This window comes from Salminus brasiliensis, chromosome 5, assembly GCF_030463535.1.
Source record: "Salminus brasiliensis chromosome 5, fSalBra1.hap2, whole genome shotgun sequence".
NCBI lineage: Eukaryota > Metazoa > Chordata > Actinopteri > Characiformes > Bryconidae > Salminus > Salminus brasiliensis.
The window spans coordinates 46,546,066-46,563,694 of NC_132882.1; the positions used below are offsets into that span (position 1 = coordinate 46,546,066).

Below are 17,629 nucleotides of genomic sequence, written 5' to 3' on the forward strand. Positions count from 1 at the left end.
CAAAAGTCGTCTGAAAAATAATTACTCCAGTAAAGTATAGATAACCCAGGTAATCTATACTTAAGGTAACAAAGTATTTGTACTTCATTACTTGACTCCTCTGTTGGGGTCATTGGGGCTATAGCCACTGGAGTTAGGGTTCAGTAGGGGTAGGTTCATAAGGGTTATGTTTAGGGTCAGTACACTTAGGGTATATAGGGTGTGGATTACTACAGCTAATGCCAATATGGCTAGGGCCTATTTAGGGTGTTAAGAAGGAAGGATTAGGGAGAACGGGTTATCATAAACTAAGTAATTTTTCTAGGAAATAATTTCAGACAATTTTTATCACACATTTTATTTTTTTACATGGAAATAAACAGTACTGTTTAGCACTTATAAAACATTACTATAATAATATTACTTTATCGCACATATCTCAATGTAGTCTGTGGTGAACATAATAAAACAAACCAGTACAAAAGGTTTGTTTTGTACCAATACTGACAAAAGTAAAATCTATTTTTCTACTGACCGTAAAGTCTTAACATAACTTGAACTGTAGAGCTTTCAAATGCAGTTCTTGGCAGATAGCTTTACTGTTAGAGTTACTGTTAAAGTTAACTGTTACCATGAAATATTCAAATGTAAAGTCCTTATTCTGTCCAAGGTTCATTTATGTAAATTACTTTACATAAAATGTTGTTGACCACAAAACGAGTCTCTCTTTAAAACAAATTACATTGGCATTATCGCTCAAGTAAATTTAGGTTTAGCATGGATAGTCTTCCATAATCTTCTTCTTAAACTCTTTGCTTTCCAAATACAGTGTTTCTGCAAGTTTGGTAAAGGGTTGTGATCCCCTTAGAATATTAAACAGTTTCCATCTATTTCTCTGCAGCTTGCTGCACAACAGCTCCTCATAATTGTTGCTCTCTAACCTAAGTGATGACGACTCAGAATGTAGCATTTTATGAGAATTTACAGGTCCTGTTTGTGTCAGGTATATTTGTGAGCAGCACTGCACACTTTAAAGAACACACCTGATCCAGCTGATAAACTGATTCTCAAGCCCTTTCAGAGGTAAACCTGGCAGGGGAACAGTGAAACTGTGCAGTTCTGTGGGTTGCCAGGTATATGTCTGAGTGTTCTCCCTGAGCACTTAGAAGCACTTAGTAATGACATTTTAAATGTTCATAACATTTTTATGATTGTTAATATGTATCTAATTTCTCAAAACTGTGTACAGTTAATTTAAATGAATTATAAAGCGTGTGTTATAACATGGTGGTTCTTTATCTTGCAGAAGTCAGTTGTTTGGTTTGTTTTCTTGACTTGTTTCTTGACAATGTTCTTCTGGTTTGTTAAAGAGTAGCTTTTTGCTTTGGCCACTGGGACATCATTGTCTTTAAATTCAGACTGAAAACATAAATGTTATTGTTTTGATAGCTGTTGTAATAATTTCTAAACCATTTATTTACCAACTTGTTATTTACAAATCCATTAATCATTTCAGATTTGTAGTTTTGACATTGTGAGGTGGGTCTATTTCCTCTCCATTTCAGAGGTCACTGAAATATGAACACAACAAAGTTGCTATTTGTGATTATTCTGATGCATGGACAAGATAGGTTAATCCTGAGTTCAGCAGTTTTAGAGTTACCAATGGACCAAACATGCCAGACACAAAAATATAACACTTTACCTTTGACTTTTCTTATCTTTTTTTTTTTTTTGAGGTCTAAGGTTTCCATGTTAATGTATATGTAAATGAGAACTAATATGCAACAATGTTTTGGTGTAAACCAAGGGAACCAAATGACAAATATAAAAACATAATACAACTCAAAACATTCCCAATCAATTTCAGTTCTTCATATTAAGTGTTCCATACATTGCACTGTAATTGAATGATGTGATAAGATGCAGATTTTTTGTGTTCAAAACACAGCCAGCCAGTTTTATGAATATGCTTGAGAAACTGTTATGCAAGATTTTTTTCCTTCTATAAACAGGTTACCCATGTCTTTGAAATTTGGGTTGGGACCTGGAATAGTTTTAGGTGTGTTGTTGGCCATTTCCGTTACTGCTCTTAATGCACTTGTGTCTCTTAAATGTATTTGAATGCCTGAAACTCTTCTCACAGTCTGAGCAGTAATACGGTTTCTCCCCTGTGTGAATACGCTGATGTCGAAGGAGGTGACTCTGATGATTAAAACTCTTTCCACAATCTGAGCAGTGAAACGGTTTCTCTCCTGTGTGAGTAAGCTGGTGTGTTTTGAGAGTATTCTGTTGATTAAAACTCTTCCCACAGTCTGAGCAGTGATATGGTTTCTCTCCTGTGTGAATGCGCTGGTGTTGTTGGAGATTACTCTTTTGTTTAAAACTCTTCTCACAGTCTGAGCATTGATATGGTTTTTCTCCTGTGTGAATGCGCTGGTGTCGAAGGAGAGGATTCTGTTGATTAAAACTCTTCCCACAGTCTGAGCAGTGATACGGCTTCTCTCCTGTATGAATGCGTCTGTGTACTTGGAGAGTTCTCTGATTATTAAAACTCTTCCCACAGTCTGAGCAGTGATATGGCTTCTCTCCTGTGTGGATGAGCTGGTGTCGCTGGAGTGTAGTAGGTTGGTTAAAACTCTTCCCACACTCTAAGCAGTGAAAAGGCCTCTCTCCTGTATGAATTCGCTGATGTGTGTTGAGATGACTCTGTTGACTGAAACTCTTCCCACAGTCTGAGCAGTGGTGAGTTTTCTTCTTGCCTGTACGTTTTTGCATTTGTCGGCAAGCTATTGAAGAGGACATTTGCTGAGTATTGGAGATATTTCCGGAAGCCATATTCTTCTCTTTTAGCAGCTTATCGTCTTTTTAAAATCTTCTGATTGTATATATTTGTGAAGCTAAATTTCAACCAGGTAGGAAGGTCGTCACTAGGCACAAGAGTAGGCTTGGAACAGGATGGCATTCATTTCTGGGAAAAAAGGAAAAGGAAATTGTTGAAATGGGGAACAAACAAAGAGGGTATAATTAAAGTATTTAAACTATTTGATTCAGACTTTCAGCATTTTCTTTTTAGGGATGTAACTTCTCAGAATTCTAGGGCAGACAGTAAAATTGTTTCTGCAGACTTCTGAATTTATTCAGCTGCTACATGCAAACCTGCAATCTGGAATGGAAATCTACATGCAAATATTGGTATTTATTAGCAATTTAATTTATTCCAATCTGGCCTACCAATTCTTACTACTGATCAGTGTTTGATATCTTGTAGTATGGCCTGTATAGTTTGGTTCTCATCTTCTTCAAACTCTAAATTGAGATACATTCACCTCTGCCCTGTAAAGGTTGCTGGTGATGTCACTGACTGGGTTTCCTCACATGCCAATGTTTGGGCAACATAATTTTTTCTTTACACAGCTTTAAAATGGCAAAACTTACATTTCAAATCAAGTGCAGACATCCAGAGCTATTCATTATTTAAACAATTAATCTAACAGGGCCCACCTGGGCAACAACAACAAAAAAACATCTGTGATGATATTTCAATATTTCTGCTTACTTAAAAACAATTTGCCCCCAAATGTTTCAAGTTGTTTAACGCAACACAACTATGTTATGTCTTATCTACCTATGGGTGATTTTAAGAAACTTGATCTAGTTTCTCTACAAGTAGAATGGATTACCGTAGAGCTTTGTTTAAATGGTTATTTTTAAAAAACATGTAGGAAATTCTTGTCACTTTTATTTGATGGAAAAGAGCCAATGATAAGTACTGAACCACTAAAATCTAGCAGGGCAATTTAAATAGAAATGATTAAAAATAGCTTTTCATTATTAGTGGGGTGTTGTTCAATCCAAATGCGTCATGTAGTTTAACTACATGGATCGACTGTTAAATGTATGCTATAGGGTGAAAAGTGCTTTTATCACTTTAAAATGAAACATGAGTCTGTTTATGAAATATTTACATAGGTGTTCAATGCTTAAAGTTATCACACCAAGCTTAACTGGAGCAGCATTGTTTAAATAATAAATCAATATTCTACCTATTTTTTGTAAGTATTTTGAACATTCTACTTATACGCCACAAGCTCCTAATGTGCTGGGTAGGAAAAACACTAAGTATGCAGAATATGGGTTCTCCAAGACTGCTAAGTAAACTATCAACCTCCTGAACAGTTCTCACACTTTACAACCCCCCTCTTAACAATCCTCAATCACCCACCATCTCTTAATATACCAGCCATTGACCAGCAACCCCCACCCAAACTACATGTTCCACAAAGCTGCTTCTGTGTTCTCTTCAATGTTGCTCCTTCTGAAAGGGTTTCTATGTGTCTAAGAGTAAATGTAGAACAGTGTGATGAAGAGTGGAGCACCTCCATACCTTCAACAGTAGAGCTGATGGTGTTCCTCCAGCAGAGCAGTCTGAGCACAGAGGTGTGGAGGTGCTGATCACAGCTGGATCTGCTGCTTCTCCACTTTACTGGAGACCGGGCTACAGTTAGCCCCACCTTCCATATTCTCCTACAGAGAAGCTCTTCATGGTAAAAGAGCGGCCAGCAGATGTCCAGAGTCCGCTGGATGAAACTATTAGAAGATGTGGATCAATAGATCTCAATGGCTTCGTCTCTGGATCTGAGCAGATACAGTAACCAGCCCTGATCCACCTTAACGCTCAACAGTCTGCTGTGTTTGTGAGCCGCGGAGCCGCGACGGCATTTCAAAATAAAAGACTAAGCTCACCGAAGTTGTACGATCAGATCATCAAAACGAGAAGACTGGTGGTTCAAACTATCTGGTACACGCGAATCATGTACCTTCGTTGTGAAATGGATTTTGTCAAATATTTTATGAATAGAGCATATATCATACCAGCTTACTGCAACACTGCAGCGTCTACACTACTCGTTCCAAGTCTACATTCAAAATGCTTAACCCATGCTGTAGTAAATTTTACTACTTCAAAATAGTTGATGCTAATATTTGCTTAATGCTAACTTAAATGGAAAATGCTTACGAGTGGAAAAAAAAACATTGTATTTACCTTGAAAGGCAAACCTTACAACGTTTATTGGTATTAACATGTTGTGTTGGCATATGATATCATCTTTTTTGCTGTGATCAGACCACACCATATTTTTGTCTTTCATGATGGACACTATGTCAGATAAGATGGTAATAATGCCATATGTTTTGGCCATGTCTTGATCTTTATTGTTCCCGCACTTCTCTAGATCTAGTGCAGTCTTTAAAAAATGTTCAAGGGTTTTAAAGCTGTACAAATGGGCATAGAGCAAGTGGTGGTTTTAACAAAGCAACTCCACCTTACGACTGCTTCAACTGAGAGTCTACACATCTCACAAGCCACATCTCACATCAAGTTTCTTTGAAAGTTTTTTTTAATTTAAATTAATACTTATACAGTATTTTAATCCTGTGATAAATTTCTATGTTATTCTGTTTTTTTTCTGTACATTTGATCTATTACCCTGATCTAACCCTAACTTTACATTTACTCACCTAACATCCCCATATAAACAAGCCTCATAACGTTGGAGGACTTTTATTTTGACAGCTAGTTGCCAGCTGTGACGCCATTGCCTCCTGAGCGGAACTAGAGTTGGGCTAACTGTAGCCCGGTCTCCAGTAAAGTGGAGAAGCAGCAGATCCAGCTGTGATCAGCAGTCCACACCTCTGTGCTCAGACTGCTCTGCTGGAGGAACACCATCAGCTCTACTGTTGAAGGTATGGAGGTGCTCCACTCTTCATCACACTGTTCTACATTTACTCTTAGACACATAGAAACCCTTTCAGAAGGAGCAACATTGAAGAGAACACAGAAGCAGCTTCGTCCAGGAGCTGCTTGATGATCTTCTCCTAGTTCGCTTTGATGAACAGTTGGTTTCTGCTGGATTGGGGGTAAGGTTAGGGTTAGATTATTTCAGATCTACAGGAGATTTCAGCTACTTAGAAACCCTGACAGTTGGTTTATTGGGGTAATAGTTCTCTGGTCTGGTCTGCGTTCTCTTCACTGGCTTCCTGTAGCTGCTGCCCGCATCAGATTCAGACCCTGACTCTGTTCTACAAAGCCAAGACTTGGACCAGCCAGCCCCTCCGTACTTGATGGCGATGCTGTTGTTTCTAAACTCCTTCATGCTGACTGATGGTCATGTGTTTCTTCACGCCAGTTTGTGTACATAAAGTATATCTTTATGAGGCATTGTAAAACTCTGTGTAAAATAGGTGATGTAATATTAAGCATGGAGATACTGAAGTCCACATATCAGATGTTCTGCTCGCCGCTGTTGCTTTCATGACTTCTGTCATTGCTGTTTTCTTGCCCTCTTCATATGTGGATCCCGTCTAGGCTTGGGCAGTATAATGGTAATTCTGTTTACCTCTGTGTTTAAAAATGTTCACAGCATTACATTTTGGCCTTTCTTTTCTCTTTTTTTTCTTCCAGAAATGAATGCTGTCCTGTTCATAGGCTTCTCCTAATGTCAGTGTTTGTTCCAGGTTGAAAATTAACTTCCCAAATACACACAATCAGAGGATTTTACAAAACGGTTAAGCTGCTGAAAGAGGGGAAGAACATGGCAGCTAGAAAAATCTCTAATACACAGCAAACATCCTCTCCTACATCTCACAAGAAAGTGCAGAAAAGTACAGGCAATAAAGAAACTCATCACTGCTCAGATTGTGGGAAGAGTTTTAGTCAACACCGTTATCTCAAAGCACACCAGCGCATTCACACAGGAGAGAAACCGTATCACTGCTCAGATTGTGGGAAGAGTTTCAATCATCCGGGTCATCTCAGATCACACCAGCGCATTCACACAGGAGAGAAACCGTATCACTGTTCAGACTGTGGGAAGAGTTTTAATCATCAGAGGACTCTTCAACTACACCAGCTCATTCACACAGGAGAGAAGCCGTATCACTGCTCAGAGTGTGGGAAGAGTTTCAATCATCCGGGTAATCTCAGAGCACACCAGCGCATTCACACAGGACAGAAACCGTATCACTGCTCAGACTGTGGAAGGAATTTTCATCAACAGAGTCATTTCAAAACACACCAGCGCATTCACACTGACGAGAGGCCGTATCACTGTTTGGATTGTGGAAGGAGTTTTCATCAACAGAGTCATCTCAGTGCACACCAGCGTATTCACACAGGAGTAAGGCCATATTACTGCTCAGAGTGTGGGAAGAGTTTTAATCATCAGAGTCATCTCCAACAACACCAGCTCATTCACACAGGAGAGAAGCCGTATCACTGCTCAGAGTGTGGGAAAAGTTTTAATCAAAAGAGTCATCTCCAAAAACATCAGCGCATTCACGTTGCAGAGAAGCCGTATCACTGCTCAGACTGCGGGAAGTGTTTTAGTTATCCGAGGACTCTCCAACAACACCAGCGCATTCACACAGGAAAGAAGTTGTATCACTGCTCAGAGTGTGAGAAGAGTTTTTCTCATAAGAGTACTCTCCTTCAACATCAGCGAATTCACACAGGAGAGAAGCCGTATCACTGCTCAGAGTGTGGGAAGAGTTTTAATCAAAAGAGTAATCTCCAACAACACCAGCTCATTCACACAGGAGAGAAGCCGTATCACTGCTCAGAGTGTGGGAAGAGTTTTAATCAAAAGAGTAATCTCCAAAAACATCAGCGCATTCACGTTGCAGAGAAGCCGTATCACTGCTCAGACTGCGGGAAGTGTTTTAGTTATCCGAGGACTCTCCAACAACACCAGCGCATTCACACAGGAAAGAAGTTGTATCACTGCTCAGAGTGTGAGAAGAGTTTTTCTCATAAGAGTACTCTCCTTCAACATCAGCGAATTCACACAGGAGAGAATATGTATCACTGCTCAGACTGTGGGGTAAGCTTCAGGCATTTATATGCATTGAAGAAACACAAATGTATGGAGGCCCATATCCACCACTTTTAAAACGTCATACAGTAAGTCATTATAATGAGTGTTAACAATGAAAGTGAGTGTGTATGTGTGTATATATATATATATATATATATATATATATATATATGTATATGTGTGTGTGTGTATGTTAAGAAAATACTACTAATAAAACATTTGTGTTTCACCTGAGGTTTGTTTATGTATTCACTTTGAGCTCTTGTTTACTTCTAGGAAAAATTAAATGGGGTTGCCTCAGCTTGGGACTACCACAGGATACACCCAATTCTTAGAACCTTAAATTGAAATCTAAGTACAAATGCATGATCATGCAAGTTAATTTAGCAGACCATTAAAAAAGGAAATAAGCGTCCTGGAAGCTGCTACACTGCTCTCCTCCTGCGCCCTCTGGCTGTAAGTGAGTAGTGTATATGGACTTCTACAGAGTCTCTTCTGACACACACACAAACACACACATCCAAGACCATATTCACTCAACCCCTTTATGCAGGGTTTGGGTTTTGTTCTACAGGCTCCTTAGTGCATGTGTGTGAGATAAACTAACGCAGTGTGAATGAGAATAGCTTTTATTTACAGTTCAGCACAGTTATTGCTCATTGTGATTAAATGTTTGTTTTTATTATGTTATTAGTCAGTATTTGTTTAATCAATATGTTTAAATGTTTTGGCATGACATGGTTTTTGTGTGACTGAGGCATTTTTGTAGTATATATGTTAATTGTATGTTAAATGTTTGTATATTGATAAGGCCCAAATTTCAAGTTAATTAGTTTGTGTGTCACATGTATACACAACTAGGATTATATTTTCGCTGTCACTAAAGCCTTGTATCTCCTATTTTACTATTTTCACTTTTCTCCATAATGTAAATCTGGCAGGTGATCTTTATATTAGATCAGAATTTCATGATGAATGGGCCAACAGAAATGCTCCAAAATGTCTTGGAATATAATTTTTATACATTCACTTTCATTGAAAGTTCTGTAAAGCTGCCATTTTGGAGATATACGGTTTTTGTGTGACCACAACGATATATTGGATATAAGGGAATATCATGTATTCTAATATATTTAGGTCCATAAGTATGTTGACAGTATGTTTTGTTGCCACAAAGGGAATGTACACAATATTGATTTTAATGTTATGGCTCATCATTATATTAATTAAAAACACTAATCCTGTCTACTAATCCAATGTCTGTATGAATTGATACGTTACAGAACATTACAGAGAAATTACAGGTGTCAAGTGAAATAGTAAAGCAATGAATGCACTGTAGTAAGAAACCTAACAGCAGCTCAATTATTCATTTTCTGAAGTAACTGCACAGCTTAAGCAATTCACAAGTGACTGTCATAGGTAGTTTCTCTGCAGTTGCTATGTTATTTCAAGTGATTGGTATGGGGTTGCTATGGCATTGCTTGGTGATTGCTTATGTGTTCCAAGTGGTCACTTTGCCATTTCTAAGCATTTGCTGTGGTATCCCACATGATCGATATGGGCTTGCCACTACCACTGTTCATAGTGGTTGCTGCATCAGTGCTAGCAGTTGCTTTAATATCACAGGTGGTTGCTTTGGGGGTTTGTTATGTACAGTGATTATTAGTATTTTGTGTGTATCTCGCTCTCTGTCCCTCATACTTTGATAATGGAGTGCTACTGCTGATATTTACATGATGTGCCCCTGACCAGGAAACGGCGGATACAAGGTGGTTGGTTGGATGGAATTGTTTGTCTATACAGGCAATAATAAAGCCTATATAATAAATAAAAGTACAACAAAAATAGTATTTTGGCAGTCTGGCCACTCCTGATCAAATTACATGTGTATTTGTGTAGGTTTCCAGGCACACTAAAGATACTTATGCAGTTCTAAAACATAATTACTGTTTATTTGCTGAATTTAACTTTTAAATTAAAATTAAACATTTGTTTGCTTTGTGAACATTTCTTCACTGATTTTCACTCAGATCACAATCATATACTGTATAAGAATTAGAATAAATTACAGTTAATTAGATTTCGAATGTGTCATTCCACACAAGTACATTACAGGAAACTAAGCGAACTACTCCACTGGATATACTATATGTAATAAGTATATAGATACAAACTAGGGTGATGTAAGAGATGAACAAGGTGGCCATGTGGGCCCTTATTCAAACAGTGTCCAGAACTTAAGTTAGAGCATAATATTTTAGTTATTTTAGAGAAGCAACCACAAACCTTCACTTTATGTCATTGGTTGACTTAATTAATCTTTTAATCAAAATATATACACACATTTACAAAAAAATCAAATATTCACAGTAAGCAGGAACATAAAAAAAAACATCTGTGTATCATAGTGATGCCTATGCATGTTAACATGTATATGATATATATATATATATATATATACAGCATCTTAATAAGGTCTGCCATATCTTCTAGCCTGTTGCATTATACCTAATCTAATCATGAAGTCATGTTCCCCTACCTGAGACAGTGCAACCCCATGAACTTACGTCTGCATGGAAAATGACATTGAGTGCAGGTTCATCTTTGTTAGATAAAGATAATAGTATTGATGAAAGTGAATTAGGCTGACAAGTAGGATTAAAATAAATCTACTGGAAAGTGCATGTTCTGCAGCCTGCCATAATAAAATATCTATTACAGAATCTATTTGTCAGCCCAGCGGCGCCGCGCCCCCCCAGGGGCGGTTTCGGTCCGCAGGCTCCTCGGGACTTTTAAGTTGATGTTTGATTAATTTCACTGCTCATGGACTTTCTGTTCCTCTTGTTTATGTTTGTCACGAAGGACTTTTATGTTGACAGCCGTTTGTGTAAGACGCCATGTTTTCTGTTCAGTTCATGTGTTGTTCATTCACGTTATTATGTGTTCTGATTTGTTTCTCCTGAGAGCCGGGGTATAGAGGGAGCAGGTTTATAGAGGGAGCCGGGTTATAGAGGGAGCCGGGGTATAGAGGGAGCCGGTTTATAGAGGGAGCCGGGGTATAGAGGGAGCCGGTTTATAGAGGGAGCCGGTTTATAGAGGGAGCCGGGGTATAGAGGGAGCCGGGGTATAGAGGGAGCCGGTTTATAGAGGGAGCCGGGGTATAGAGGGAGCCGGTTTATAGAGGGAGCCGGGGTATAGAGGGAGCCGGGGTATAGAGGGAGCCGGGTTATAGAGGGAGCCGGTTTATAGAGGGAGCAGGTTTATAGAGGGAGCCGGGTTATGGAGGGAGCCGGGGTATAGAGGGAGCCGGGTTATAGAGGGAGCCGGGTTATAGAGGGAGCCGGGGTATAGAGGGAGCCGGGGTATAGAGGGAGCCGGTTTATAGAGGGAGCCGGGGTATAGAGGGAGCCGGTTTATAGAGGGAGCCGGGGTATAGAGGGAGCCGGGGTATAGAGGGAGCCGGGTTATAGAGGGAGCCGGTATATAGAGGGTCCCAAGGTTTCAAGAGTGTCTATGGTGTTTGGTAGAGTTCGCTCTGTAAGAGTCGGTTCATGTTCTGAGGGAGTCACTTCTTGGCTCACCGGTTGGTCGCCGGTGGGATTAGGCGTCCGTTTATTAGCGCCTGACAAGCGCGGTTTGGGGTGGGTTTTGTTTTGCTGGTTTTTCCTGTGTCTTTATGTTCTAGTCTTCCTCCCTCCGTTTGGTTTAGCCCATCTCGCTCTGCTCCCTGGCTACTTACCAGCCTCAGGTGGTTTATCTGTTCTGCCCTGTCTGAGTTGGCCCGAGTTCATTTTCTGTTTCTAGGTTGGACCCTGTACTTTATGCAGCTTTATCTTGCATTGCACTGTCCCTGCGAGTGTTCCCTTGTCTCGCCTAGCCAGCATGACACTATTACATTTTTAGTGTGGTATAAATCCATAACAATACATTTTATCTTATAGGGCATACCTTCAGAAATGTTTTAGAATAAACTTGAAAACCATACAATATATGCCCAGTTTGGTTCAACCCATTTCATCCCTTGAAAAACAAACACTATCCTACAAAACCCTCAAAGTCCTCAAATAACCATGATGACAGCTACAACCACAGAGACATCTAACCAGTCCAAGTCCTGATCTGAGCAAGCCAGAGGCAGAGTAAAAAACAGATGTTAATAAGGAGAACACTCAAGAAGTCCAAGACTTAAAATGAGGATTCAGTCACCTCTGATCACTCACAGTACATTGTGACAGGATCAGCAAATAGTATTAAGAGCAGTCTGCTTACAGGACGATCACTTTTCTCTAATCGTAGCTACATAAAGAGAACATACAGAGAAGCCACATTTCGTTCTATTATTGCAAGTGAACAATACCACCATTTTGACAGCATCATCTAAAAGTCAGTTCCATCTTACCAGAGGTTAGGGTGTCAGATTAAAGATTAAAAAAAAACTTTACAGGGTGGTAGATTTCCAGTACATTAATTGAGCACCCCTGGTGGAAATCAACTGCTGGTATCCCCATCTAAAAACAGTTACATACATTTTTAAATTTGGGTTGGAACCACTGTTCCCTCCAGATCTTTACTCTTATTTCCAAAATAATGCTATAGTGCATTAAAACCTATCCATACAGTTTCAATCATTTCTCTTTGTACATTTGTGTGTTTTCAATGTCTCTATATGCCTAAAGCTTTTCTCACAGTACATGCAGGAATATGTTTTTTCTCCTGTGTGAATGTGCCGGTGTCGAAGGAGATGACTCTCTTGAGAAAAACTCTTTCCACACTCTGAGCAGTAATACGGTTTCTCTCCTGTGTGAATAAGCTGGTGTGTTTTGAGATGACATTGTTGATTAAAACTCTTCCCCCAGTTTGAGCAGTGATACGGTTTCTCTCCTGTGTGAACATGCTGGTGTAGTTGGAGAGAATTATTCAACTCTGATGACTAAAACGCTTCTCACAGTCTGAGCAGCAGTGCGTTTTTCTTCCCTGTACTTTTCTGCATTTGTCTGCCAGGCGTAGGAGAGTCCTGGAGATGTTTCGGTGTGCCATAGTGTTCCCCTTTTTCAGCAGCTTAATGTTTTTTGTGAAATCTTCTGACTGTGTGTATTTGTGAAGCTTAATTTCAACCAGGTAGGAAAGTTTACACTGGGAGTAGGTAAGACTTGGAACAGGATGACAATCATTTCTGGAAGAAACAAGGAGAAAAGAAAACCTAAGCTCAATGCAACATGTAGGACAATCCTAGTTTGGGGTTAGAAAAGAAAATTACACAAACCATTTGTAAACATTAGGCTTGTAATTTCAATAAATTATGAAAGAGAAACAATGTTTCTATAGATGTCTAAATTCATTCAGCAGCCACAATTGTTACAATTGACAATTAACTAGTCTCTTGATTCTTACTGCTAATGCTGCTAACCCAAGCTGCTATATCTCAGCTCTCATCTTCCTCAGACATGGAGTTGCAATACCTTCATCCCTCTCCTGTGGATGTTGTTGGGGATGTCATTGATGTGACTTTTCTTCCAAACTATTATAGTGTTTGTCATCAAGTACTGTTGTTTTCATTGGCTGACCTGGTTTCTATTTCTATCCATTTTTCTCTTTTCCAGAGCTTTAAAATAGACCTCAAGAATGTACTAATGCTTTGGTTTTCTAACCCTAGTCTTTATGTTTTAATGTACTTTCTGTGTAAAGCACTGTGAATTGTCACTGTGTTTAAATGGTTCTATACAGAAAATGCATTGGTGTTTTTGATGCTTTGCACAATTATCTATAATTATCTTTATAGAACCGCTATGGAGAGATCTCAGAACAGCAGTTTGGGGAAGGCAAACCTGCTGAATTTTTTTGTGCATGGTTGTAGTTCTATTGTGGTTTCACTAAGTATGTGTGTATGTGTGTGTGTGTATGAGTCTCTTCCACTTTATAAAGCACAGCTATTCACATGTGGCCTATCTCTAACTAACTGTAATTTACCATTAAGTTCCTAGTGTGCTGGATAAAAAAAAAAAAACTAAATATGCAGAGTAAGTATCCAGGACTGTTAACTAAACTATCAACCTCCTGAATGGTTCTCACACTTTACAAACCCCCTCTTCACATCCCCAATCACCCACCAGCTCTTAATATACCATCCATTGACCAGCAACCCCCACCCAAACTAAACAGCTCTCACAAAGAACTTTATTCTGCTCTAAAATGAACTGCTATGTTTCACAAATAACTGCTAATTCCCAACGTGTGAAACATCTGCATATATGACTTTTATTAATGTAGTAATATATAATGGTTCATAAAGATATACTTTATGTACAAAAAAAGACTCGTATGGAGAAACAAATGACCATAAAGAAAATATCTCTACAGTTAGCATAAAGGAAATAATGAATAGATACAATAGCAGCACAATATCACTTTAACCCACCAAACTGAGACTGAGTTGGTGAGGCTCTTGGGCTTATTTGCTTTCTCTGGTTCTGGAAACCTGCAGAGTGTGAAGGGTTTCTGCTTAAATGAGTCCATGTCCTTTCAAATTGCGTTGACATCCACACACAACTTATGTAATGTTTCCCTCAGTTCATGCATCAGTGACAAACACTGGAGGTTTCTGAAGCTTGCTAGCAACAGCAGCAGGGAGAGAAATGATGGTCTTGTCAGCAATCAAAAAGTTCAAAAGTTCAGGTCACTTTTTTCTTTGATGATTTCGAGTTTAGGAGGAGTTATGGGACACATGTCCTCCACTAAACTCTTGCCAGATTCCATCACAGTTATTTGCTCTGTGACTGCTCATAACACACTTGTGTCTCTTAAATGTCTTAAAATGCCTGAAGCTCTTCTCACACACTGAGCAGTGATATGGCTTCTCTCCTGTGTGAATGCGCTGGTGTTGCTGGAGAGAACTCTGTCGATTAAAACTCTTCCCACAGTCTGGACAGTTATACGGCTTCTCTCCTGTGTGAATGCGCCGGTGTAGTTGAAGAGTCCTCTGTTGATTAAAACTCTTCCCACATTCTGAGCAGTGATAGGGTCTCTCTCCTGTGTGAATGCGCCGGTGTAGTTGGAGTGTACTCTGTCGATTAAAACTCTTCTCACAGTCTGAGCAGTGATATGGTTTCTCTCCTGTGTGAATGAACAGGTGTTGCTGGAGAGAAGTCTGTCGATTAAAACTTTTCCCACACTCTGAGCAGTGATATGGTTTCTCTCCTGTATGAATGCGCTGGTGTTGCTGGAGAGAAGTCTGTCGATTAAAACTCTTCCCACATTCTGAACAGTAATATGGTTTCTCTCCTGTGTGAATGCGCTGGTGTTGCCGGAGTGTAATCAGCTGATTAAAACTCTTCTCACAATCTGAGCAGTGATAACGTTTCTCTCCTGTGTGAAGGCACTGGTGTTGTTGGAGAGAACTTTGACGATTAAAACTCTTCCCGCAATCTGAGCAGTAATAAGGCTTCTCTCCTGTGTGAATGCGCTGGTGTTGCCGGAGTGTAATTTGCTGATTGAAACTCTTCCCACAGTCTGAGCAATAAAAAGGCTTCTCTCCTTTGTGAATGCGCTGGTGTACTTTGAGATTACTGTGTTGATTAAAACTCTTCCCACAATCTGAGCAATAAAAAGGCTTCTCTCCCGTGTGAACACGCTGGTGTTGAATGAGATTACTCTGTCGATTAAAGCTCTTCCCACAGTCTGAGCAATGAAAAGGCTTCTCTCCTGTGTGAATGAGCTGGTGTGATCTGAGATGACTCTGATTACTGAAACCTTTTCCACAGTCTGAACAGTGGTGAGTTTTCTTATTGCCTGTACTTTTCTGCATTTGTCTGCAAGGTGTAGGGGAGGACTTTTTTTTTTTGGATGCCATGCTCTTCCCCTTTCCCTTCTTCTGATTAAGTGTATTTGTGAAGCTAAATTTCCACTAGGTAGGAAAGTCAACACTAGGTACAGGAGAAGTCTTGAATCAGGATGGCATTAGTTTCTGGAAGAAACAAAGAAAAAGAAAAACCCAAGTTCAATCCAAAATGCAGGTGAATCATAGGTGGGAAAAGCTTAATACTTGAGGAGGTATAATAACTGTAATGTAACAAACCATTTGATTTAAACTTTCAAAAATGTTCTCAACAGATGTGTTATTGTTTAGGCTTGTAACCTTACTAAATACAGAAACACAATGTTTCTGCAGATCAGTGAATTCATTCAGAGTGGCTACAATCATGAGCTAGAACACCAAAAAGCCCTGCAAGCCTGTAATCTGGAATGGACATTTACATTCAAACTCCAATTTGGCCTTCCAATTCTTACTGCTGATGAGTGGTTGGTGTCTTGTAGTATGGCCTCTATATTTTGGTTTTCGTCTTGTCCAAACACTGATTTAAAACACCTTCACCCCTGCCCTGTGGAGGTTGTTGGTGATGTCATTGACTGTATTTGGGCTTTTTCTTATAGCTCACAGTGTGTCTAACCTACTGGGCAAAGAATGAGCATTCTAGAAACCTGTTTACCATGGATAAATCAGGGAGGCTAAAGTTGGGGGCAAAGGTTTGTTCACAAGATTCTACTGTGCTGTGTAGGGAAAAAAACAGAACACAAAATATGCAGTGTATGGGTTCTCCAGGACTGTCAACTAAACAACCTAACTCCTGATTGCTTCTCACAATTCACAACCACCATCATAACATCCCATAATCACTGACCATCTCTTACTCCACCAGCCATTGGCGCCCCCCAACAGGGGTTGTGTGAAGTACATTACCTAAGACCAAATAAGAGACAAGATCTGAGGCCCCACACCAATGCTTTTAGTTTTAGAACACACCTGTGTAAGTATGTTGGTATCTACCTGGCTTTCAATGATGATCAGTGTGTGTGCTAAAATGCAAAGTGAGCTTCAGAAAAATGTCTGGTCAGTTCAGTCGATCAGTACAGGTTACCCAGTGTCTGATAGGGAGAATCAAATGACCAGTCTAAAGCAGTGGGACTGATGCAAGAACCGGTCTTTGAATGGCAGCGTAAGCCCCCTGCATCTCCGAAAACACGGACCCTCCCAGTGCCTGAGGAACAGTCCGCCAGAGCCTGCGCTCGAGTCAGGGTTGGAGTGCGTCTAGACTAACGGCAGATCACACCAGTGCTGCTTACCAGCGTCCGGTTTAAACGGAGCTGTCTGCGCGAGACACAGCCCCCTCTGCTCGTTGGCGCGCGGTGGGATTTCAGTCCGTTATGATCGCCCCTGCTGAACGCCACGACACTCCCTCAGCTCCAACAAACCCCGTTCCTCACTGCATCTAATAACAAATCCATAAATGTTGAACACGCTGTTCGCACAACTTCTCAGTCATTGTTAAAGATTGTAAAATGAAAATATGAGCTTTGAACGCTCGGGAAAACAGTGGGATTCAGGTCTTCCGCTTCTAGCACCGCGCTCTCTGTAGACACGCCCACGAAAGCCACTGATAGGCTAAACACGCCGGAACAGACCGTAGTAAAAAAAATATCTTCAAAATAAAAGCCAGATGCGTATTTATCAGACATTGATTCCTAAGTAGCCTAAATCTAAACCTGTAGATCTAAAATAATCTAACCCTAACCCTAACCCTAACCCCTAACCCTAACCCTAACCCTAATCCAGCAGAAACGAACTGTTCAATAAAGCGAACTAGGAGAAGATCTAGCAGATCTAGGGTTAGGGTTAGGGGTTAGGGGTTAGGGTTAGGGTTTGGGTTAGGGTTAGGGTTAGGTTAGGGTTAGGGTTAGGGTTAGGTTAGGGTTAGGGTTAGGGTTAGGGTTAGGGG

The 17,629-nt window shown here is 40.0% G+C and overlaps 1 protein-coding gene and 1 pseudogene across 3 annotated transcripts; one reads left to right on the forward strand and one right to left on the reverse strand.

Annotated features, from left to right (window-relative positions):
* Positions 1 to 319: 319 nt before the first annotated feature.
* On the reverse strand, positions 320 to 17,270 carry LOC140556595 (uncharacterized). Of its 3 annotated transcripts, XM_072680675.1 has the most exons (4): positions 16,977 to 17,270; positions 14,644 to 15,819; positions 12,563 to 12,753; positions 320 to 2,728 (listed from the first exon to the last, which is right to left on the reverse strand). In XM_072680675.1, the coding sequence occupies exons 2-4, from the start codon at positions 15,703 to 15,705 to the stop codon at positions 2,038 to 2,040; spliced, it is 1,944 nt and encodes a 647-aa protein (XP_072536776.1). In that variant the 5' UTR covers positions 15,706 to 15,819; positions 16,977 to 17,270; the 3' UTR covers positions 320 to 2,037. The 3 variants fall into 3 exon arrangements, 2 of the variants coding, with proteins under 2 accessions (XP_072536776.1, XP_072536775.1); XR_011979746.1 differs by lacking the exon at positions 320 to 2,728 and having other exon boundaries at positions 12,721 to 13,032; positions 14,275 to 15,819; XM_072680674.1 differs by lacking the exons at positions 320 to 2,728; positions 12,563 to 12,753; positions 16,977 to 17,270 and adding an exon at positions 15,931 to 16,766 and having other exon boundaries at positions 13,946 to 15,819.
* LOC140556594 (uncharacterized) lies at positions 5,613 to 9,760 on the forward strand (annotated as a pseudogene).
* Positions 17,271 to 17,629: the final 359 nt, after the last annotated feature.